This window comes from Oryzias melastigma, linkage group LG4, assembly GCF_002922805.2.
Source record: "Oryzias melastigma strain HK-1 linkage group LG4, ASM292280v2, whole genome shotgun sequence".
NCBI lineage: Eukaryota > Metazoa > Chordata > Actinopteri > Beloniformes > Adrianichthyidae > Oryzias > Oryzias melastigma.
The window spans coordinates 10,541,479-10,565,762 of record NC_050515.1 but is presented as its reverse complement, the minus strand read 5'-3'; the positions used below and the strand labels follow the sequence as shown (position 1 = coordinate 10,565,762).

General features: G+C 37.8%; 2 protein-coding genes and 1 long non-coding RNA gene across 6 annotated transcripts; 2 read left to right on the top strand and 1 right to left on the bottom strand.

Annotated features, from left to right (window-relative positions):
- The first annotated feature begins 607 nt into the window (after nt 1-607).
- LOC112150789 (WD repeat-containing protein 47) lies at nt 608-17,447 on the top strand. Of its 4 annotated transcripts, XM_036211509.1 has the most exons (18): nt 608-1,179; nt 1,260-1,297; nt 3,603-3,728; nt 3,816-3,996; nt 4,076-4,159; nt 6,059-6,143; nt 6,275-6,721; nt 6,802-7,130; nt 8,852-8,948; nt 10,540-10,709; nt 10,791-11,048; nt 11,873-11,933; nt 12,039-12,196; nt 12,313-12,482; nt 13,618-13,788; nt 13,926-14,057; nt 15,398-15,616; nt 16,444-17,447. In XM_036211509.1, exons 4-18 carry the CDS (start codon nt 3,839-3,841, stop codon nt 16,584-16,586), a joined length of 2,682 nt encoding a protein of 893 aa, XP_036067402.1. In that variant the 5' UTR covers nt 608-1,179; nt 1,260-1,297; nt 3,603-3,728; nt 3,816-3,838; the 3' UTR covers nt 16,587-17,447. The 4 variants fall into 4 exon arrangements, with proteins under 4 accessions (XP_036067402.1, XP_036067403.1, XP_036067401.1 ...); XM_036211510.1 differs by lacking the exon at nt 1,260-1,297; XM_036211508.1 differs by having other exon boundaries at nt 608-1,297.
- On the bottom strand, nt 8,234-9,820 carry LOC118598662. The gene is made up of 2 exons (XR_004947744.1): nt 9,755-9,820; nt 8,234-8,926 (listed from the first exon to the last, which is right to left on the bottom strand). It is a non-coding gene; the product is annotated as an uncharacterized LOC118598662 (long non-coding RNA).
- lim2.2 (lens intrinsic membrane protein 2.2) lies at nt 16,596-24,261 on the top strand. Its single transcript, XM_036211511.1, has 6 exons — nt 16,596-16,726; nt 19,562-19,696; nt 22,136-22,348; nt 22,457-22,597; nt 22,787-22,921; nt 23,281-24,261. The coding sequence occupies exons 3-6, from the start codon at nt 22,171-22,173 to the stop codon at nt 23,349-23,351; spliced, it is 525 nt and encodes a 174-aa protein (XP_036067404.1). The 5' UTR covers nt 16,596-16,726; nt 19,562-19,696; nt 22,136-22,170; the 3' UTR covers nt 23,352-24,261.
- The last annotated feature ends 23 nt before the right edge of the window (nt 24,262-24,284 follow it).

Below are 24,284 nucleotides of genomic sequence, written 5' to 3'. Positions count from 1 at the left end.
AAAACATGCTTCATTGGTAAACTGGTTCCTATGTGGTTGTGTGGCCCTGTGACAGACTGGTAACCTGACCAATAGTAACTGGATTAGGCTCCCATGACCCAGAAAAGGATTTAGTGGCTTTGAAAAAAAAATGGAGGGATGGACATTGAAATTAGTTTATTTTCCCACGTGTGTTAAAACGCTGACAGAAATTGACTCTAGTGTACTTTTTGCTTGCACTTAAGACCAAAAAAAAAAAAAAAACATAGAAGCAGGCAGAAGGAAAAAGTGGGTCCATTGACTGTATATAAGAACTATAATAGTATTTTTTACGGTCAATGGGTGGGTCATTAGTATTTGATCAAGGCGACAGATGATCCAGATTACATTACCTAGATGGAAAGCTGGCTGTCACCAACAATACAGCTTTAAAGACCCACACCAATGAAAAGTGTGCTTCAACATTTTCCTGTGGCAATTTTCTGAAAATGGAGCACATACTGTATATAGAGAGAAAATTAAGCTTAAAATCACTTTTCTGTCTTTTTTATTGTGAATCAGGAGCAAACAAAAAATGTCCTTGGAAAAAGCCTTCAGCTGTGACGTAGGGGCTACTATTGGCGGACCATAAGCTTCCTGTTCCACTCCATTCTGATGCATCAGACAAATAGATCCACGTCTGTGTTTTCCTCATCTTAGCTGGCATCTGGTTATAAACCTGGAGAGCACCGATATTGCCCGCCACTTTTGTTGCACCGGTACTGTTAGGTTGAAGTTGTGAGGGGCTGTAAGCTAGTGGGAGAGGGCATAAACAGATGATGGGAAGAGGAGGCAGGCTTCCTCTGTGCCAACTCAGAGGGGAGTTTCTACTTAACTACTACCTCTCTGCAGAAAAAACGTCACAGGTTTGTTTATTTTAGCTAAAAACTGTATAATTATAATTAAAAGACCACTGGGATTTTTTTTAGTAGATCTCCTCCTTTAAAAATAAAAATGAATATTAAAAATAAATACTAATGAATTATTTTTTTCAATCAAAGCGATTTATTTTTATCTTTTTTTATTTTTCAAAGTCCCCTCTGCGTGTTCCGGTTCGTCGGTGTGACCCACAGCCCGCTGGGCGTCATCGGCCGCTGATTGGTGGTTTGCGTCCGCATGGCAACCACTGATGACAACCGCAAGCTGTGTCTAAGAACTAAGGTGAGGAGCGCTGTAAAGGGGAAAACCTGCTAGTTCTGCATTTATCTTCCTCCTCCTTCTCTTCTTCCTCTTGCGTTCAGAGCCCGCAGCTGCTGCGGGCGTGTCAGCGCACAGACAGGTGAGACGCCGCGCAAAATCCGCTTGCGGTTCTGATGCGTATCGGTCTCCTTCCGCGTCTGTTCTCTGAGCGGGTTAAAGGATGGATGGATGGATGGATGGATGTACGGATGGATGGATTACGCACCGTCATGTTGAATGAAAGGTGCGTCAGGGCGCAGATGAAGCGCTGAGGCTGCAGAGCGGCGCGCACACCGGGGTGTTGTTGTGACTGCGTTCACTGGGGGGTGCAGGCTCATGGGTGGTTCACCGACACCAGAGGCTGAACCACTTTCTATAATAGCCTTAATAATTCATGTGCTCGTATGTGTTGTTGCAGCTAAACGTGTTTTGCAGATTGTATCATTTCAAAATATTAGGTGATTGAAATCCGCAAAAGGCTTTAAATGACAGATTATGCATCTATATAGATACAATACATTAAATATTTCATGCAGAAACACCAACTTGTAAAAAGAATAGAGTATAGTCATCCATTTAGAAAATATTTTAGTTAACTTGAAGTTTAATTTTAAACAACAAAATGCATGTTAGAATCTATACTGTTGGAAATCCTGTTTATTTATATTTATTTGGCTTTTAAATATTTAATGTTACATTTTTATATATTTTATTCTGTACAGTCCCTCCTTAAAGTATTAGTCAGTGTTTCCTTTCATTGCACTATTGTTGCTTTTCATCTTTTGTGTTTTTTGACTTGTGTTATTTGTTGCACAGCATGTTGATGAAATGCGCTCTGCAAAAAAGTGATTGAGAGATGAGCACCAGAACTGAGGATGTGGGTTGCAGTAATGAAAAGTTTTGTTTTTTTCTGGTAATAAAACCATTTGACATGATTAGTCAGAGGAAAAATGGCTTTCAAATTATTTGTCTTTAAAATTTGACTTAAAAAAGTCTCTTTACAACATTTTTTTGCAAAAAAGCCAATTTTGTAACACCTAGAATTTAATATTTATTAACATTTAAATATTTATTTCATTACAGTACATCAACACAATACAAAACAATACAATACAAAATTAAATTATAACTTAATAAATGAAAAGGAGCATAACTAATATTATCTGCCCTGATCACTAAATCAAATACAGTAAATCAAAGTACATCAAAGAAAATTAAAAAATATCCATCCATCCATCCATTTTCTTGACCGCTTCTTCCCTTTCGGGGTCGCGGGGGTGCCGGAGCCTAACCCGGCTACTGAAGGGCGAAGGCGGGGTACACCCTGGACAGGTCGCCAGTCTGTCGCAGGGCTTTTTAAAATATATTTTCTTAAATATTAAGCCCAGTCTACATTTTTAATAAACATGTAATCATGAATACATACACATTTACCTACACAGGAATAAATGAGGATTTATTCCTGTTTACATAACCAAGGTTCAGTGGCGTCATCTACTTTAAGTTTTATCAATTTATTTTTGGCTAAATAATTATACATACTGTGTATAATATTTGTTTAGCATCTTATTTTTAATGATACTTTAAAAAGGCAGCAATTGATTTTGTATTTTTAGTTTATTTGTCTGGTTTATGCCATATGTTGGCTCGTTTCATGATAGTCACTATGTCTTTTATTGAATTTAACCTCTAAATTAAAAGGTAACCAGATCTTGTGCGCTTTGTACAAACATTTGAGAATGTTGTAATTACTGAATAGTGGCTCTAGTGGGTCTCTCTCTATATTAACTTCCTTTAATGATTCTTATTGAAATGTATATGTCTAGGACCTTATTTTGGGCTTCTGAAGCATCAGGCCTGTTAAAGTTAAGAAAAATTACTTAAAAAGAATGACATACAAAAATATGAACTACTAGCATGTTGTTTTTGATGCGGTTTAGCTGATTGAGTTGGGCTGGGGGACTGTTTGGGTCCTGCTAATGTTATAAATGATGATCCCACTTCTGACACCAATTGTCGGATCTCTTTCCATGAGACGCAATCTGTCTTGGGGTTCTTTTTTTTTCTGTGGTTACTGTAGATTGTAACTAATACAGTTATGACAAACTGAAAACACTCCCCCGACGTCTTAATCCCCTCTCTCTTCCACCAGCTCTCCTCAAATTCCTTTATTCAGCCGATAGCTGAACCCAATCAGTCCAAACCCCAGACAACAGTGTTGATTGAACTCCAAAACTTATTACATTAGCATGACCCAGTCACCCAGCCCAACTCAGTTTGCTGCACTTTTATAAATATGAAAATAGTTTTATTTTACATTTTAGGCTGCAACCATTTTTTATCAACTAAATGGAAGAAATAAGCTTTAAAGATTTATGTATTTTTCGTCCCTTTGTTTCCAACAGATCATGTAAATGTATTTTTGAAGCACAAACATTCTGGGCCAAACAGCAAGATTGAACCTGAGGATACCAGCCAGCCAAATCTCTTCTTTAAGTTAATTGATTCCAGTTCTTTAAACTCAGCCTGCAGTAAGTGCTGCACGATTGCTAAATAATTGGTCACATTTATAATTATAGACGCGTTTTTCAATGACTTTATGCACTTTCCCATTTTAGCGTTTCACAGCCAAGTCCCAGTCATGACGGCAGAGGAGACCATCAACATCAAGGAGGCGGAGGTGATCAAGCTGATTCTCGACTTCCTCAACTCTAGAAAGCTGCATATCAGTATGCTGGCCCTGGAGAAGGAGAGCGGGGTCATCAACGGGCTTTATTCTGATGACATGCTGTTTCTCAGGTATGACAGGATGTGCAGAGTAAGGGCTGAGGGGTAGTTGTTGATGACTTTTGAATTGTTTTTGTTTTTCTATAACCAGGCAGCTCATTCTAGATGGACAATGGGAAGAGGTGATGCAGTTCATCCAACCTTTAGAGGGAATGGAGAAGTTTGACAAGAAAAGGTGTGTGAAAATGATAAATATGTATGAGCTAGTAAAGGAGTCTAAAGAGAATATGAGAAACGCTTATCTACGGTGGCCCTGAAGTGCAAATCACATCAACTTATCACTTTCAGATATAGAAAAGGACCAGAAATCAAAATGAAATGTTAAAACGGGAAACAAAAGGTAGGTACTGTCTATGGGACATCGTTGATAGGATGATGATGTTTGATTTTTGAAAAAGAGGGAAAGCAGAAGAATGTTTTGTGTGAACTGTGGTAAAGGGTTGATAAAGTAATCACCATTTTTTTTGCAGTTGCTGCGGTCAGAATCTGAAAAAAAAAAATCTGTTGGAAGATATTGCCATGCTAAATAACTTCCGGTTGAAAAGGTGAACAATTTTTGAAATTATTTTTATTATTATTATTATTAAAGACTTGAGGTCCATTTGCAACAAGAAACGCAAAAGAAATAAAAGACTTAAGAGTAAAAAAAAAAAAAGCATTCATGATAATACAAGTATTAAAACCAATAAAAACAATGACATAAAATTACGAAGTATCATAAACTTAAAAAAACAAAAACAATTGCGGACTTAAAAAATGTAAAGGTTTATAAAAGGCGACTATACCAACCTCCAAATTGGGGACTGGTGTCTAAAAGTGCTGTACCTTAAAAATAAGCGAGAGTTAAAATGACAAAAATGAAAATTAATTACATTTTGGTTTGTGAAATTTTCCCCTCAAGTCCCCCTCCAGTGAAAATCATGTTTTTTGAGTTTTTTACATTAATATGTGGCATTTTTCTTATGAAAGACAACAAATGTAATAAGAAATCATTTTGTTTTTGTATTTAAAAGTATTTCTTCTTTTAAATCGCTGTCAATCAAACTGTTGCAGACAGATTTTGGACACAGAGGTTTCAGATCAACATGAAAAATGGCTTTTTAAGACATTGATTTGCACTTCAGAACCACCATGTCTATGTGTACCTCACCAAAATATATCTGTTTTTAATTTTTAATCCACCCACAGAATATTCCCAGGTCTTAGTCTAGAAGAAGGGTCTGCAACCTTAGGCTCTGGAGCCACATGTGGCTCTTTTACTCCTCCATTGTGGTTAAAGAAAAATAAGAAAGGTTTTCTTTTTCTAAGTAAACTAATTACAACTTTATTCAGCTCATTCACAAACAGCTGAAGGACAGAATGCGTCACTCCCTGAGGTTTCTGACTATGATAGTTGTAATTCTCCAACAATCCATCAAACATTTGTTGTTTCCCAAAGTCATACCAAAACATTTGGACAGACTTGAGTGCACAGAAAACCAATATAAATTCGTTAAGCAGAATTTGTACTTCAGGTGCCTTGGATTATCAATCCGATTTTCTATTTTTAACGGGAAATTAAAAAAATTCAAGTATGCATTAAAAGATAGAGTAGGAACAGTTTGATTAACTCTAATTTTAGTTTGTTAGATTTAAAAATGTAATGCTAAAATGCGCCACAAATGGTAAAATAAACTGTTTTTTAAATGTATTACTGACATTACATCACCAATGTATTAACATTTGCTGCACTGAGCTTATCTTTTGCTGTGTCTTTTATTTTGAAAAGAAGTCATGTGAACATCTGTCAAAAGTTATAAACAGTTATGTATTTTGAAAAAAGGCTATCTTTTTATGTTTTTATACCAAAAAATAACAGTTCATAAAAGGTACAATAACGTAAATACAAAGTAGTGTCTTATTTTATTAAACGGGGAAGTAAGACTTTAAAAAGAGTGAGAAATCGACCCGAATGGCTCTTTAAGTGTTGAAGGTCCCTAAATGTGATGTTATATTTTTTTTACTTTGCCTTTTTTAACTCAGTAAAGGTGTATCTGTTGCAGAAAACAGTTAAAAAGAAATTTTGTATTTCTAGGTTTCGGTACATTGTCCTGAAGCAGAAGTTCCTTGAAGCTCTGTGTGTAAATAATGCCATGTCAGCTGCTGAAGAGCCACAAAATGTAAGTATCCAACAATTTAATGTTGAGCTAATTTGGTTGATTGGATAAAAAACTTTTTTTTCCTGTGCCATTTTTCTAATGTAAACACAGAAATCCCCTCAGTGGTTTTCAGAGTTTGCTGTCTTCTACAGCTGGAGCTCACCATGCAGGAAGCAGTGAAGTGCCTCCACAGCCTGGAGGAATTCTGTTCCACCAAAGACGACTACAGCAAGCTGTGTCTCCTGCTCACCCTGCCCCGTCTGACCCACCACGCAGAGTTCAAAGACTGGAACCCGAGCACGGCTCGCGTCCACTGCTTCGAGGAAGTCTGCGCCATGGTTGCAGAGTTTATCCCCGCAGACAGGAAGCTGAGCGAGGCGGGTTTCAGGGCGAGCGGGAACCGCCTCTTCCAGCTGCTCATCAAAGGTCTCCTTTATGAGTGCTGTGTAGAGTTCTGTCAGGTAAAATATTACTCCAGAACCAGCTCAGTTGTTGCTAATGAAAATACTGCAGACATAAATATGAGAAGTTTAACAGAATTTCTTTTTTTTTGGCACATTTTTACTAGAGTAAAGCGACGGGTGAGGAGATCACAGAGGGTGAGGTGTTGCTCGGGGTGGATTTGGTGTGTGGGAACTGCTGTGACGAGCTGGATTTGTCCTTGCTCTCTTGGCTGCAGAACCTCTCACCGGGAGCGTTCACCTGTGCTTTCGAGCAGAAGACGCTCAGCATTCATGTGGACCGTCTGGTTAAGCCCAGCAAAGCTGGACACGCTGACCTCCTCACTCCGTTAATCAACCGTCTCTCCCCCTGCCTTACCTCACCCTACCGTCAGCGCCCTCATTCAGCGGACACCTACATGTCCAGATCCCTCAACCCAGCCCTGGATGGCCTTTCACATGGCCTTGCAGCACAAGACAAGAGGGGTATGGACGCTAACGTTAAGTCCTCGCTCAGCCGGAGCCTAGTGGAGAACAACGTTCATCAGCAGGACGATTCACCTGAGAGGTAAGAGTCTAGAAATGGAGGGAAGTTTAGAGAAATCTTAATTTGATTCAGTTTTATTTATACAGCCCAATATCACAATATATTGTCACAATTACGACCAAATGCAAAAACTGTATGTTCGTTCATATGCAGTAGGTAGTATTATCTGATAAGGTAGGACATTTGGAAAGCTATAGCTATCAGTTTTTCTATGGGTAGGAAAATCTCACAAGGTAACAGATCGTTGGAACGCCGGTCTCTTGTTCCTCTGCCACCTCCCCCCTAGTGGCAGAATTGCACACTGCAGTCATTTCTTTAGAGAATCATAATTCGCCACAGAAATAGGCTAGAAACTTGCTTTTTTCCCCAACATCTTTATATGTTTTTTTCTTCATGACTGGGCTGGTTTAAACCATCTGACGGCCCAGTGGCCATATGCTTGACACCCCTGCCTTAGACCCTCCTTGTCTGTAAGGAAAAACTCCCTTAAAAAAAAACCTTGATTCCAGAGGAAAAATAAAAAGGAAGAAATATCCGGGATGTCCACATGAAAGAGGAAACCTCTCCCAGAATTGACAGGCAATGTACCAGGGGTGTTAAAGAAGAATTAGCTTATCTAACTCTACAACTAGGCGAGACGAGCCAGAGGTGAGGTCCACTGCCAAGAACAGGAGCACAGACGAGCAGCCTGGAATTTGGAATCCCTTCCTCTCCCGTTGAGGGGAGTGGGAAAGAGGGACAACACATGAATCGCACTGCACCAAACAGAGGCATGGAGAACTAAATCAAAAATGAAATGAAAAAAAGAATAAAGGGAATGAAACCTGAGGACAGAACCCCAGTTCACCATATTTTCCCAGCTTCTAACTTCTAGCAGCCTACTAGCAATTAATTGTTATTTAAATTTAATGTCAAACATTTCAACAGTAAGTTGTATGCAGTATGGCACATATAGCAGATGGTAATAATAATAATAATATTAGAAAATCTACATTTTAAGTAAATTTTTGAATATTAATATAATATTAATCTTAAGCATTCAGAGAAGCAGGAGAGTGGATAGCTGAGTGCAACATGGTTGACAATTCACTTATTAAATCACAAACAAAACTGATATCTGAGGATTTTTTATTTTTATTTTTTTGGAATATTGTATTTCTTATTGAAAGCCCTCTGTTTCTCATACAACAAGACCAAACCATGATAGTACCACCACACCTGGCAGATGAGGACCTTCTTGTATTAATCCTTTAACACCTGAAGTGTCGCCAGTGACACTAAAACACAAAATCTTTAACAAACAGAAACTTTTCAACCATTAACACAATAATTCCAGCACATTCTGAAGGAAAAAAGCAGCTCAAGAATTACGTTGACCGTGTTAAAATTGAAAAGTTATCGTAAATTCAAAGAACATAAACACTGGAGCTCTGGTGTGAAAGGGTTAAAAATCTACTAGATTTGATCCTAAATTTTATTTTCCTAATCAAACAACAATTACTAGGACTTGTCTGCAGAACATTTCAACTTTTGTGAACACGTTATAGCATATTTTGAACAGTTTTGTTTATTTAGAGTGTTCTCGTTCTCACTTGACTGCCACTCTAATACAGTATGTGCAGCCTTAAGTTGTTTTTTTTTTTTCAGTGTTTACATTTAGCTTCCCAGCATCATTAATATCGTTGCCCCCACTCTGAGGAGCACGGCCTATTAAATACTTATCTAATGTTTCCTCTCCACAGGCAGCATCCACAGGGGCTGGATAGATCCAACATCCCACGAACCCCCTTGAATCAAGGAAAAGATGGAATGCCAGCCTGTAGCACAGAAACACAAGAGGTAATATTAACTGCAGACTGTTCTGAGTAAACATCTGCTCTGTTTGTAATGAACTGTTTAGCTTTAAGGAAATCCTAAACTAAAATCACAAATTTGCCAATATTCCAAGTAGAGCAGCTGAAACTTACACTATATTATCTTTACATATACATCACAATAAACTTACTATGCACACAACAGTGGTGTGTTACATTTTCATGACATCTCTTAAGGTGGTCGCACTAGCCTCAAGGAAACTACAAAACTCTACACCCGTTTGTGACCCTCTGTAGTAGTTTCTGTGTAGTTGTCGATGCAATAGGAGGGAGATGAGACTCAAATCTGGGCAATGCTTGTTTAATGCCTTAAAACACAGCACAGGAAAAATGGCATTAATGGACGACACGTGCAGCTCCCAGCACAGACTGCTCATTCCAACTCAGATTTAATTTATACAAGTCTAACAAATGCACAATGTTAACAATATATTTCTATACATTATAGTAAAGTGAAAAAATAAAAAATAAAAATGAAAACACTTATTTAGGGACAAAGAAAACATCACCAAAATAAAACAGAAAACGTTATTTTAGAAATAAAATGGCAGAAACCAACCTTGAAAAACAGCACAGGGAAAATACATGATCAAAAGAAAATACTGTGTTCAAAATTGGCACTAAAAACCACAAAAAGAATGAAAAATAAATGTAAACCATAAAACAGCAGTTTCTTAATCAAAAACATCAAAGTCTAAAATAACTAAGAAGCTAACGTTACTTTTATAACAACTAACTTAAAATATTGGGAGACTGAAAAAGACAACTTACCAGCACAGACCACTCACTCCAACTGAGGAGGGGCGGGGCTTTTGCACGTGGTGAAGGGAGGGTGTCGCATTAATTACCTTCCCTGCGCAGCAGGTAACAAGGTGGAACTAAAATTACTAAAACAATTGGAATATTAAGCAAATATGTACATATCTATACAATGTATTAACCCAAAATAAAAATCTGTTCAAAATTAAATACTCGCTGTAAATAAAGTTTTATTTATTTATTTATTTATTTATTTATTCTTTTCGGCCCGTGACCTAAGGTGTGTTTTGGATTTTGGCCCCCTGTGCGATTGAGTTTGACACCCCAGCTCTACAAGCCCAGAAAACCAAGAAAAACATCATGCACTCTCACAGGGCAAACCCGATTCAGGTGAATAAGGATTTAATCAAAGGCACAAGGAGATTTTCAGTATAGTCAAAGACTCCTAAGATATAAAATGTTCCCTCTCCAGTGTTCTTCATTATAAGACATGTCCAAATAGCTCAACTTCCCTCTTCATGGGTCAGTCACACTTCACTGATTGTTGTCCCGGCATACTGGGATCATGGAGGCTGAAGGAGATGATCACCTTTGATGTGCTGTCACATCATTTTTTATTTTTATGTTGCCAGCCCCCACTGATGGAAGTGAGGTGCTTTGAGATTAAATTGTTTAAAGTTATGACAAATTTAAAGAGGTGAGGCCTTAAAAACTTTTTTAAAGGGTGGATGATGGAGGCCACATCCCTGGGAGTTCTAGAGAACTTTACAGCTTTCATGTGTGTGTATTTCCAACAGCGTGAGTCTGAAGAACACATCCAGGAGTACTACAGGCAGCGCCTCCGAGTCCAGCAGCACCTGGAACAGAAGCAGCAGCAGAAACAGCTTTACCAGCAGATGCTGCTGGAGGGAGGGGTGAGGCTGCAGGACGGAGCCCAGCACAACCTCACCGAGGCATTCCTCAGCAGGCAAGACGGTCCAGCGGGACACCTTCACCACCCCAGCTGCTAAAAAAAAAGTAACAACGAAAGATTTTCTCATTTGTGCAGATCCATTCAGAGACTGGAGGAAATGAACGTGGGCCTCGAGCACAGAGGAGATGATGTAATGATGCACCTGGGCCAGCAGTTAAACGGATCGAATGGGAACAACCACACTTTCATCCCTGGGATTCCCAATTCTCGCCATAGCCAAGATAAGGGAGCTCCAAAGGAGAAGCCAGTTGGAATTAGCAGCACCGCCTTTTTGGGCTCTGAGAAGCAGAGCTCAACTGCACCCAATGAGTCCTCAGTCCAAACCAGTCAGAGGTAATTAATTACCTGACGAGAGTTTGGTAAAAAATATGATCATAAATCTCACTAATTAACAATTAAAATTGGTAAATCTGTGGATTTTCTTGCTATATTTAAAGATCCACTCCAATAATGCTCGCCATTATTGTTGCACCGGTACAGATACAGCTTTGCTGTGACCGCCGGAGTCTTTATGAAACTTTAAAACTTTAAAATCTCCACTGCATACGATCACGTCCAATCTCTGCGATCTGGCTTCTCAGGTGCTCTGAATCAGTTTTGTTGGGTTCAAATTTTCGCTGAACACCGGAGCTGAGTCGCAGCACTTTTTCTGAAACTGGGGCTATTAACGACCTAAATCGTAATAAATGCTAGGTTATCACGTCAGCCTATGTAGCCAGTGGCTTTGCTGCAGCTGTAACTGCAGCTGTAATCTGCCGTAGCCGTGGGAGCCCAGGGTTAGGTTGGTATTGTGAGGGGCTGTCAGCTAGCAGGAGGGCGTGTAAACAAAGGGATGATGGGAAATAGGGACAGGTTTACACAGCGCCCATAACTCAGAGGCAAATTTCTACTGCACTACTGCCACTCTGCCGTAATTATGCCCTACACTGGTTTTTGATTTTATCTAAAAACAACATAATTATAGTTTTAAAAAATGGGAACATTTTAAAAATAGATCAAAAGATGATTTGAAAGGAACTTTAAAGTGCAATTAAAATGGGGTAAAATAAAAATAATCCTAACACATTTTGCCGTAGTAAGATTTTTTTTATTTGACATTCTATACACAATGTGGACGTTTTAAATAAATCTGTCTGAACATTTTTTTTTTATATTAGAGCGTCTGGTCCCACAGCTCCAGAGGACTTGGGCTGTTCTACGACGCGAAACTCACATGAGGTAAAACAGGCCCAAATGAGACCACAATCAAATCCAAAATTCTGTGAATCTGATTGGACCCCCCTATCATGTAAAAGTAATCTCCAATTTACTGATTTTCAATAGCTGGGGAAATCCAAAACTCACTTTGTGAGGGTGAGCCAGCTGGAGGACACGCAGGCGGTGCGAGCTGTGGCCTTCCATCCCTCTGGTGCTCTGTACGCTGTGGGCTCCAACTCAAAAACCCTGAGAGTGTGTGCCTATCCAGAGACACTGACCCCCAGGTAAACACTAAGTCACTCACACACATGCACCATGTTTTTTTTTTTTTTTTTCCTTAAAAGTTGTTCTGTTAACTTATTATCACAATAAAACCAAATCTATCTTGAATTTCTTCTAGTGGTTCTGGTGCAGTAAAGCAGCCGGCGGTGCGCTTCCGACGCAACAAACATCACAAAGGCTCAATTTACTGCGTGGCCTGGAGCCACTGCGGACAACTTTTGGCCACTGGGTCCAATGATAAATTTGTTAAAGTCTTGCCTTTTAATGCAGACAGCTGCAATGCAACAGGTAAGTTTGTTATATATTTTCTATAAATTAGTTTCATTTTTTTCAGTTTGTGTGTGCCAAAATGTAAGAAAAATGAACTCTTTGGATGTTTGGTCCTGAAACTACAAAAAATAACTGCATAGGATTTAAATATTTAATCCTTAAATACAAAATCTTTAACTAGGGCTGGGTTGAAAACATAGATTAATCGATTTAAATCGATTTCAGCTTAATAGATCAATAATCGATTCACCAAAGAGATAAATCGATTTAGCACACAAAGCTTAAGTCCGCTAGCTTGACGCTAACGTTCAATAGAATTTCCCATAGGTCGGCTAATGCTAACACTCGGTTGACCAAAAGTATACATTGCTGACTAAATGAACATCTTTATTTACTTACAGGTATTAATTTTCCAAACTCTTTTAAGGAAATAACTTTTAAAATAACTATTTTTGGTCTAAACTCCCCCCCCCCATATTGTTGTCTTCTTAAATGAGGTGTACTTCTATAGCGAGATCGCCACCTAGTGGCCAAATTGAAACGTCCTCCAGGAGGAGCAGAACAATGTTTACAATGTTAATAATCTAAACATGTTTGTTAGAACTTCTCCTTTAGAGAATCCATGTAACACTGTATGATATTAACAATCTAATTATTTTACTAATACATTTTATAATATGTGAATTCTATCAGATTAAAGTACATATATTCAAATTAAATAATAGATTTTTAATGTATTTCTAAACAAATGTGTATAAATTTGAAAACTTAAAATTGAATTGAAGAATCGGAAAAAATCTGAATTGAATCGATTCGGGCTGTTGTGAATCGAATCGAATCATTTCTGGAAATTATAACCGATACCCACCCCTATCTTTAACATACTGTAACTTTTCAACTGTTAACATGACCAACAAAATTCCAGTAGATTTAAAATCTACTGGAATTTTGTTAATTGTGTTAATAATTTTAAAAAATACAGTAAATCAAAGAACATAAACACTGGAGCTCTGGTGTTAAACGCTTTAAATTCAATTGGTGCCTGAGCAAAAAATTTATTCAAGAAGTAAAAAAAATGGAATCAGACCTCCATGTCGCAGAAAGAGTTTCATGGCGTTTGATGTTGCAACCTAATTGCACACTTGTCTGTCAGGTCCCGACCTGGAGTTCAGCATGCACGACGGCACCATTCGAGACCTGGCCTTCATGGAGGGGCCCGAGAGTGGAGGGTCCATTCTGATCAGCGCCGGAGCTGGAGACTGTAACATCTACACCACTGACTGCCAGAGAGGACAGGGTCTTCATGCCCTTAGCGGACATACAGGTGTAAAGATGCGCTGACTCAGCAAACACATCATTTCAGTTGATTAGGAAGAAAAGAAAAACTGTGTTTTTACGCCACCAACTGCAACAAAAGTATATGTACACCCTCATCATGATGTGTCTTCTTCTTTTGAACAGGTCACATCCTCAGTCTGTACACATGGGGAGGATGGATGATTGCCTCCGGGTCACAGGACAAAACGGTCCGGTTCTGGGATCTACGAGTGCCCAGCTGTGTTCGGGTGGTTGGCACAACCCTCCACGGGTCAGGTGAGGGATCTTTGACTCAGAAATTGTACTGAAACAACACGTTCTCATCCCCAACTTATCACATATTGGCGTTTGGTTAAGGACACCGCCGCGTCACTTTTTAACATTTTGAGCGTCACTAACTCGTCTTTTTTTGACGTGCTGCCTGTTCGTAAAATCAAGGGTCTGCAACCCTCGCAGACGTTAACTGGCATTGGGTACGAGTATTGGACGCGTCCCGAGGACCGGTACCGCGTCCCTAACCCAGTGCCGATTCGGGTTCGGTACTGCATCCGGTACCTAGCCCTAACCCTAACTCTGTGCCTGTTCAGATCTGTTACCGCGTCTAGTATTGCATCCGGTATCGCATCCCTAACCCGGTGCTGGTTCGGGTCAATATCCGATATTCTGCATCTATGATGAAAGTTTTTTGCTAATCACCACTAGCTCCATGGAGAAATTGATTGTTGGTGTTAGACTGGGGGCGGTGCTGTCAGAGCAGACTCTTCCCAGAGGGGGCGGTCTCACTCTGTGACATCAGATCGTGAGGACCCGCTCGTTTTTGTGGGTATGGGAGGGGCTGCTCAGAAATGCGTGAATGGATCAAAGTACCGCTTTGGGGTTCTTTATAGTGAGGATTGAACAGTATAATACACTTTGAAGCTCCAAAAGTTGTTTTTTCATGGTATGGCCCCTTTAAATCCTTACCCAGAGTAAAACGTCCATAGCATAAATAAGTTCTTTAATTGTCAGGTTTTACTAAGGAAGGTAAAAGACACAAAAATATTGAACAGTGGAACAAAACAAACCCGATGGAGTGGTGTCAACAAAAAATATTTTCAAAAATGACAATTTCTTTATCCTCTTTTTGATTATGTTCTTTTTCCGGTTTTGTTTTCCTTCCTGCACTTTTGGAAGAGTAGCAGCAAATGATTTTGATATTCTCTTTGCTTTTTCCGTTTCCACAGCTGGTTGATTACTCTTTTTTTTCTTTTCAAACTCTTGGAAGAGTCTCTCTGCTAACTAACTTGCTGTTGATGGAATATTCCATTGCTGTAGATTTACAGGGGAGCATGAAACACTCTCAAATGAACGGTCTTAAGTTTTTTTTTATTTTTAAAAAATCTTCTATTATGAAAATTATTGTACAAATATTTACATAGAAATATTTTAAGTCTTCAGCTATGGGCCCCAAAAGTTCTAGGGGCCCCAGGCAGTCGCCCACATTCACCTGATGATAAAACCGCCACTGATAGTACTATATGCATTCATGTAAATTATTCAAATTTCTCTCATTCAGGTTAATCATCACAGTGCAGTGCGAGCGTTTCTAAAGTGCATCACCCTTTTGTCTGACTCAGGAAGTGCGGTGGCTTCAGTGGCCGTGGACCCCAGCGGGCGTCTGCTGGCCACCGGTCAGGAGGACAGCACCTGCATGCTGTATGACATCAGGGGAGGCCGCATAGTCCAGACGTGCCGCCCCCACGGCAGCGACGTCCGCTCAGTGCGCTTCTCACCGGGAGCTCATCATCTCCTCACCGGTTCCTACGACAACAAGATCATCATCAGTGACCTTCAAGGTGAGTGAGGTTTTATGGGCACCGAAAAAAACGAAGAACCCTTGAAGGCAGCATGTGCAAATCTGAGTTTAATGAAGGACCGGTATTTAATAAATCACAATGTGGATGGATGGATGAATGGATGGATGTCGCAGCTACAATGAAATTCAAAGTCCTTCCTGGTCCATGCAACCCGCTGTAAAAATGTACGACTAAAAATAATAAATAATACATTTTTTTTTTTTTTTTTTTTGCTAAATAAAAGAGCATTTGACATTGTTAAAACCTAAATAATAACAATACATATGAAGAAAAAGTCATTAAGAAGTTCTAGTTTTTGTATTTTACATTAAATTGGTCATTTATATTCAATTCTGGGCAATAAATTAACATTTTTCACTGAATTTTTTTATTTCTATTCACCTTTTATTTGTCATACATGACTGTCTAAAAAGACATTTGTTATAGTTTTGGAATCATTGCACGTTGGCCACTTTGGTTTTGCTTTAATCTCAGGCCTTGGCTAATATTAGCTTAAAATGTATTGAGGTTAATTTCATTTTGAGGGGATTTAAGCTGATCTTTTGTAGGATCAGCTTTAAGGGTCCTCTAGAGCAGAGATGTTCAATGCTGGTCCTCCAGATCTACCAAACTGCCTGTTTTCCAGCTCTTATGATGTCACTTTACACAGAAATTCTTTATCCTCCAGAATTTTTTTTCTGTATTTCAGTTGTTTTCATTTTTTAAATTAATTGAGCCTATTTATCTTACGAAGTTTTGATTTTGAGCAAATCCATTACTCACATACCAGACTAGTGGTGAAAATCCGGATTTCTTTCTTCTCTCAGGCGACCTGACGAAGCCCCTCCCCCAGACGGTGGCCGGCGAGCATTCAGACAAAGTGATCCAGTGCAGGTGGCACCCACACAACCAGACCTTCCTCTCCTCGTCTGCCGATCGGACTGTCGTTCTCTGGGCTCCGCGTCACTGAGAGTCCAGACAGAAGTTCTGGAGGAGGCAGCAGTGAGCAAACAGAGCACAGTTACACGTTAATTCTAGCATGAAAACAAACACGAGCTGCCGCCGTCACGTTCCAGTAGAGGTCATTCCAGGATGAAAATCCGGCTAATTGTGAGTCACAATGTTTGTGTGAACATTTGTCTTTACAGGTGGAATATTTTGAGATTTTTAACTCACGTGGCATTCAAGAAAGTTTACTTAAAATTGACTGAAGTTAAAGAAACAATAATTATTCAAATTAGAAGAGAAAATAGTGATTTCTTTTTCATTTAAAAAGTCTTTTATGTAAAATAACAACTTTGGAGATGCCAAAAAAAATCGAAAATAGTAATACATCCCTTGGATTAGATAATTTCTTTAAAATATCTTCAATTAATCTGCCTTTTTGTTTTTTTCTTCCATATTTTTATTTTTTAGCTTAAAATTCTACAGCAACAATATAACAGAATATAAATGTCAAACAGAGAACCATTTTTTTTTGCCACAGCACATTTTTCAAAATAATTTATTTCCTTTTTTGGAGAGCCATATTTAAAAAAAAAAAAAGGTGACTTTTTAGCATTTCACCAAAATAACTGGTACTTCTATTTGAAGCTTGAGGTCTGTGTAGCTGAAACAAAACACCTTTGGTTATGCATATCATAATGTGCCTTTTTTTATAACAACCGCAGAGATTTTTGGACATCTGACAGTCAAAGAACATTTTATTTTGATATTTTCTCATATGGCTTATCATCTGTACATTTTGTAAACAAAGTCTTTTTAATGCAAATGAACAATTATTTGCATTTGTGCACACAGAATGCCGATATAAATAAATGTTTAACAACTTTTTCTTTGGAATAAATTTAAAAACAGCAAAAAAAGTATGTAATTTGCACATTTGTCAGACATATTTTCACATTTTTCATAGTGACAAAGTTGGAACTGGAAGCTGTTCAAAAAGCTAAATTATTTGTAGTATGTTAAAAGAAATCAATCTTTTTTAGATAAGAAAAAGTGCACACTTTTAAGAAAAAATTGTGTTTGTGAATGTTCAAAATACAGTAATTTTCTGTTAGAGATCTAAAAAAATGTGAATTTTACACAAGTTTTATCAAAACAAGAAATTATTCCATTTAATTTGGCAAAAGTAACTAGCCATTAATTAGAACATTTTTACCAAAGATAACAAAGTAATTGAAAATGGCACTTTACTTTTACTTTTTATTTTCAAATACATTTTTTTTTAATGAATGAAAGGAATACTTCTTGAGTTCTTGAACCACGGACATCTGCATGTACATTTTAGATTCTCAAATGCTAACTGGATTCCTCATCAGAATGCAGTTTAAGTTCTGTTTAAATGTTTTTCTTTTCCGCCAAACTGATTTACATACTGTGGCTTGTGTAGACTGATTAATCAAATGACTAGGAAACGAGAGCGATTCCGATGTCACTCAGAGGTCAGCACAGACCTGCCAAACAGGGATCATTCCAGGCTGGTATAAAAAGAAACTTTTAGGCTGCAGTCCAGAGGCCTTTTTTTCCAGAACACATTTGCATTTCACTGAATATAGACTCAGTTTATCAAGATAAAGTTGTTATAGGAATAAAACAAAAATCAACTACATTTCCCAACAAGATGTAACTATTTTACATATTCAAGTCTGATCTAAAAGTGAGATGAAAGCTGAGGAGAGAAGGTGAATATTGCTAAAAATCCATAAATATTCAATTTATTTGACTGAACTGCCTCAGTTACTGCAAATAAAAGGAAATATGATGATCTGTGCATTAAAATATTAATGTGATTAAAACAGATAATGACAGAAATAAATTTTTTTTCATCCCGTCTTCGCCTATCAGTAGCCGGGATAGGCTCCGGCGCCCCCGCGACCCCGAAAGGGTCAAAGCGGTCAGGAAAAATGAATTTTTCATTTTTAATTTAGCTAATTTTTTTAATTAGGTGCCATTAAAATTCCAGCAGTGCTAGAGGCAGCATGCAAATTTGTAAAAAAAAAAAACATAATCCATGTACAACATCATCAGTAGCTATTTTCGACACATTTTTGAAAGGTTCAGTGTGCAAAAAAATCTGCAGGTTATGATTTTTTTTTTTTTTTTTGCCTTTTGGATTTATTCTCATCTATTTCTATATATTTATGTCCCATTTTCCTTAATTGTTTTCTTTAATTAAACATTTATTGATATATTTCCATCAAAACACTCAAATACAAAATACAATTATAACAGTTAATTAAAGAAAACATATGCATAATATTTTAGAGATTTTATTTAAATTTTATTTTGGAAAAAAAAATGTTTATTTTACTTTTACCCCACTTTTTTTAATTAATGAGATGTAAAAGTGAATGTGGGAGAATGTTGCATGTGCACATCTCTGCTTTGTAACAGGCAAAAACAGCAACAGCTACAAAAGCTTCATGCAGAGCCTGCCTGAAGGACTGAGCACCTGCAGAGAAATAAAGTTTAAGAGACGGAAAGAATCTACTTTAATATAGAATTATGCATTTGATGCACTATAAGTGGCTTCCATAAAGATATTCACTGTTTGTGTCCACCTATAGAAATATTAATGATGTTTATGCACAAATGATGGAGCCAGCAAAGACCCAAACGGTTGCAAGAGAAAAAAATTAAAATTATATTAAGAGAATGGCTTAAACATGTACTTGTTTTGACTTTAAGGGTATTTTAAATGGAAAATCTGAATAAAGATGTTAAAACAAACTGTTGTTGTTGTTGTTTTTTCCTCAAGTGTGCACATGTTCACAGTTGGCTCAGATCTACTCAGAAAAAGTTTAAAACTGAAACAATAAAAAGACACAAAACATAGAACAAGTGGAAAGATCAAGTGCAAGAGAGTGGAGGTAATCGAGGGCAAATGTAGGGGGCTTTACAATAACTCACATGCTGCGCTCTATTATTCCCTTCATTGTGCAGCGGACAATGACGGGCAGAGGTGCAGGCCTTAAAAAGGATAGGCACACGCCATCAGCCAGTCACCCTGGATAGAGAGCAGCCAAACAAGAGCAAGCAGCAACTCTGGAATTACACCATAACGCAACTTTCTCTCAGGTATTTTTTTGTGGAGCAACAAATGACGCAGAAAACAGGATGTTTGTGGACTTGCTTGATTTTTGATTTTTAACAATTGACTAGTTAAAGTGGACCCTGGACCAAAAAACATTTTTTTAATTTTATTTATCATTAGACGTGATGTGCTTTTGAGGCTCAATTGTGTGTGGAAACATTTGAAATAGCTTGAAGTTAGTTTAAAAAAAAAAACCTGTAATCATTGGCTTCCTGGCTGGGTGACAGAGCCACAGTGCTGACGGTTCACTTGCTCGGTTTGGGAGTTTAGTTTGTGGTGCATGGATGGGAATTAGTGGCCAACAATGGTTCTGAACTGCCTCATTGGCAAGCTTATTGTTCCACCTGAGTTTGGATCAAATGCTTTGCTGGCTGCTGCTGGGTTCTCATTATGGTTTTAGAAGGAATAGAATATCTTTATTTTGATGGCACTTTTCAAGGGAAGAATCACAAAAAGATTGGATAAAAATCAAACCACAAAAGTTGAAACTAAAATGAACTAAAAGCTCTTTTGAATAAAAATGTCTTGACCTGGGATTTAAAAAGGGAGTCAATCTAACGCAACGACAATGAAGGGAGTTCCAAAGACAAGGAGCAACAGCTTGAAACAAAAATATATATTACTTATATTGTGTTTGAGTCAAAATTGACCCAATTTCAAGAGAGAAAATTAGTCAAATTTGACCTATTTTCTCCATAAGGGTTACTACTATGAGGGTTTGCTACTGTAAGGGTTAAATCTGACTGAGATATGCTACTTATGATATAGTAAAAAATGTTTCTTTAATCTCCATTTTGTGTTCGGGTCAATTTTGACCCGAATACAATATAAAGGTTAAAAATCTGATTGCGACATGCTACTAGAGATATGGCAAAAAGGTTTATTTAACCCATATTTTCTGTTCGGGTCAAAATTGATCCGTCTTCAAGTAAGAAAATGGGTCAAATTTGACCCGAACACAAAATAAAGATAAAAATCTGATTGAGATATGATATAACTGTTTTCCTGAAATCTTTTATTGTGTTTGGGTCAAAATTGACCCGTTGTTCAGTGTCAAAATTTGACCCGAATACAGGGTTTGAAATCTGATTGAGATATGCGACTTGAGACAATATTTTCCTTAACTCGTTCAGGTCAGAATTGACCCGTCTTCAAGTGTGAAAATGGGTCAAATTTGACCTGAACACAAAATAAAGGTAAGAAATCTGATTGAGATATGATATAACTGTTTTCTTGAACTCTTTTATTGTGTTTGGGTCAAAAATGACCTGTTGTTCAGTGTCAAAATTTGACCCAAATACAGGATTTAAAATCTTGTTGAGATTTGGTAAAACCCGCTCAAGTCAAAATGGACCCATCAAGTGTGAAATGGGTCAAATTTGACCCGAACACAAAATAAAGATAAAAAACCTGATTGAGAGATGTTGTATTTGGGTATAAATATTTCATATTAAGTCCTGAACCAGATATTGATAAGTCATGTAGAGAAATTGGTATGGTGGAGCCGGGGTGGGATTATATAAGTTCAAGCGATCTTCTTGTGATTCAATGTGATGTGTTTTTTCATGTGTTCTTCCTGATTGCTTGAAATAAACCATTCCAGGGTTTAAAATCTGATATGAGATACGCTACTTGAGACAATGTTTTCCTTAACCTATTCAGGTCTAAATTGACCCGTCTTCAAGTGAGAAAATGGGTCACTTTTGACCCGAATACAATATAAGGGTTAAAAATATGATTGAGATATGCTACTTGAGATATAGGAAAATGTTTTCTTTAACCCTTTCATTGTGTTTGGATCAAGTGTGAAAATGGGTCAAATTTGACTTGAAAACAGCACAAGGGTTAAAGCGGGTGTTTGGAAGGCTTCAGAGGTGTCGTTTGGAAGACCTCAAGGATTGAGTCAAAGGTGTATGTCTAGGTTTGACCAGGAATGGCTCTAAAAACTAACATTTTTGAAATTAAATCAAGCCAAAATTTTATACGCAACAGAGGAGTGCAGAGTTTTGGACAAGCTGAAGGCATTTAGTGAATATTTGTTAAAACAGGGAAAAAGAGTTGCAGTAATCTAAACGAGAAGAAATAAATGGATGAATTATTGTTTCTGGGTCAGATTGAGATAAAAATACTTTAAAGCAGCTTTTTATTATCCGTCTTGTTCTGGGACACTGAGTTGTCAAACAATTCCACAAGGTTTCTGAGACTCAACTAGACAGAGGAGCTAAGAAAACTGAGGTGTGATAGAATTTTAATTTCTGGAGCAAAAACCTCAGCCTCCCCTGAAAAGCCTCCTATAGGCTGTTTATTGCTGTTACTTATTCTCTGGACAGTTTCTTTAGCTTTAATTAAGTTTTACATAGTTCTGTTAGGTGACTCTGTAAAGTCTTAAAAATCTCGTCATACGGTGTCTTTGCTCCGCACAGGTCAGGAGAACTGTGTTTTCCTGGGCTTCTCCACAATGCTGTACACTTTAGCAGGAGGAGGCACCCTGTGTGGCGTCGCTGCCCTCGTTCTCCTCATCGTTTCTACGGCAACAGACTTCTGGATGCAGTATCGGTACTCTGGCAGCTCCGCTAACCAGGGGCTGTGGAGGTTCTGCATCAACAACAAATGCCACGCGCACACCATCACTGTGGGTAAGCGCCACAGGAGTGACCTTTGTGGGAACCCCAGGTTTTCTAAGCAAAAGATGTTCTCGTTGCTAACTTGTTTTCATCCACATGATGGCGGTTCTGACCTTGTAGCCTTTTGGGATGCTACCCGGGCCTTCATGCTGCTGGCAGTGCTGAGCTGTTTTGCTGGTGTGGTCCTGGGCCTCAGCGCCTTCACCAACGGTACAAAGAACCGGAGAGTGCGTACAGGCGGCATCGCTCTGGTCCTGTCAGGTAAACGGAGAAACCACATCATTAGAGTCAGCTTTGAGCTTTACTTTATTATTGTTGTTGCAATCCAAAACTAAGATGGGGTTTACTTTTATTGCTTTACTCTTAAATTCTTAAGTAATGTTCATTTTTCAAAAATCTCATTTTTAGTGTGTATCTCTGTGAATTTCTCCTTTTTTTGTCTATTTCTAGCCTTTCTAGCTCTTCTGGCTTTGGCAATTTACACCGGAGTAACCGTCACGTTCTTTGGAAAACGCTTCCTGGATTGGCGCTTTTCCTGGTCCTTCATCATTGGCTGGGTCGCCATCATCTTGGCTTTTGCTGCAGGTTTTTATTTCTTTGAAACATGCTCTTCTTTATACAGTTTATCCCTAATTGAAGCACAAATATGACATATAAAGATGTAGCTTAGGTTCCCTAAAGGATCAATATAAATCTACAATGTAAATATTATGTTGCTACAAAAGCTAAAAAAACAGTTTTTTTCACTTTTTATTTAACTTTCTTTTATTTCAAAATACAATTAAACGAAAAAATAATAGAAGTAATGATTAAACTATCAAAGTAGAGAAAGATTGAGCTTTAAGGTCTGAGCAACGTTTATCTAGTTTTTGAACATGTTTCCTTGTAACCATTTATGAATAAATCTTAATGTATTGATAACCAGTGTCTCTTACCTTTTTCAGGTGTGTTTCAGCTCTGTGCATACCGGCAGAACACAGCAGAACCAGCTCCTTCAAATGTTCCTGACAGCTGAACAGGATGAACTCACAGAGGAGCTCTCAGACTTTTGCAGCCGATGTCGATGTTTTTGACCACCGAGTGTGAAATAAATAGAAATAACTGCAACTCTGAACTTGAAGTTATTTTATTTCCAAAACAGATATAATTTTAAATCTAGTTTGGACATTAAATTTAATTAACTTTAAGGGAGAAAACTGTGAACCAATTCATAATATATGATTCAAATCATTGGGATATTTATGTATTCATTTAATTTAATGAAAGGACTAAAAAAGGTCAGCAAGCAAAGAAACATTTAACCATTAATTGCTCTCCAGGAAGTTTTAGGAAAACACATTTGACCACTAGATGGTGCTGTTGTAACACAAAAGCCTTCATGGAGTAAAACAGCACTTCTAAAGAAGAACTTTTTAAAGACCGAATCCAATTAAAATTGTGTTTTTGGCGTTTTCAACATGTTCTTGTAGATTTTCCTTGTGATATACAAAAACATTTAAGATTAAAATTGGATTTCTGAGAATTTGGTTACATCAGGACAAATAGACATCCTTTGAAAAAGCTCTTTTGTGACACATCAAGTGAAATGGCTGCTACATTCTGATACATTCACTTAAAATGGATAACATCATTTAGTTATCTCCACTGGATGGATCATATAATGCTTGCCATTTTTGTTGCACCGGTAAACTAGCAGGAGTGTAAACACAGGGATAATGGGGTCTCAGTGGAGGCTTACTTCAGCGCCAACAGCAAAATTAACAATTTTAGGCAAAAGTCTGATGATCTCTTGCTGCTCTGCACAAAATATATCCAAGAAAATGACAGATTTATTTAAATTTTGACATAAAAAAAGCAAAAATAATTATATTCAAAAGACCACAAGAAATGCCCCCCCCCATAAAATAAATCAAAATATGATTAGAGTGGGACATTGAGTCATTAGTAA

What these genes read in the sequence shown, in the direction of transcription:
- lim2.2 (XM_036211511.1), top strand. Translation starts at nt 22,171, where the DNA reads ATGCTGTACACTTTAGCAGGAGGAGGCACCCTGTGTGGCGTCGCTGCC. An exon ending in CATCGCTCTGGTCCTGTCAG is followed by an intron (nt 22,598 to 22,786) that starts GTAAACGGAGAA and finishes GTCTATTTCTAG; the next exon opens with CCTTTCTAGCTCTTCTGGCT. An exon ending in CATCTTGGCTTTTGCTGCAG is followed by an intron (nt 22,922 to 23,280) that starts GTTTTTATTTCT and finishes TACCTTTTTCAG; the next exon opens with GTGTGTTTCAGCTCTGTGCA.
- LOC112150789 (XM_036211510.1), top strand. Translation starts at nt 3,839, where the DNA reads ATGACGGCAGAGGAGACCATCAACATCAAGGAGGCGGAGGTGATCAAG. An exon ending in CTGCTGAAGAGCCACAAAAT is followed by an intron (nt 6,144 to 6,274) that starts GTAAGTATCCAA and finishes TGTCTTCTACAG; the next exon opens with CTGGAGCTCACCATGCAGGA. An exon ending in CACAACCCTCCACGGGTCAG is followed by an intron (nt 14,058 to 15,397) that starts GTGAGGGATCTT and finishes TGTCTGACTCAG; the next exon opens with GAAGTGCGGTGGCTTCAGTG.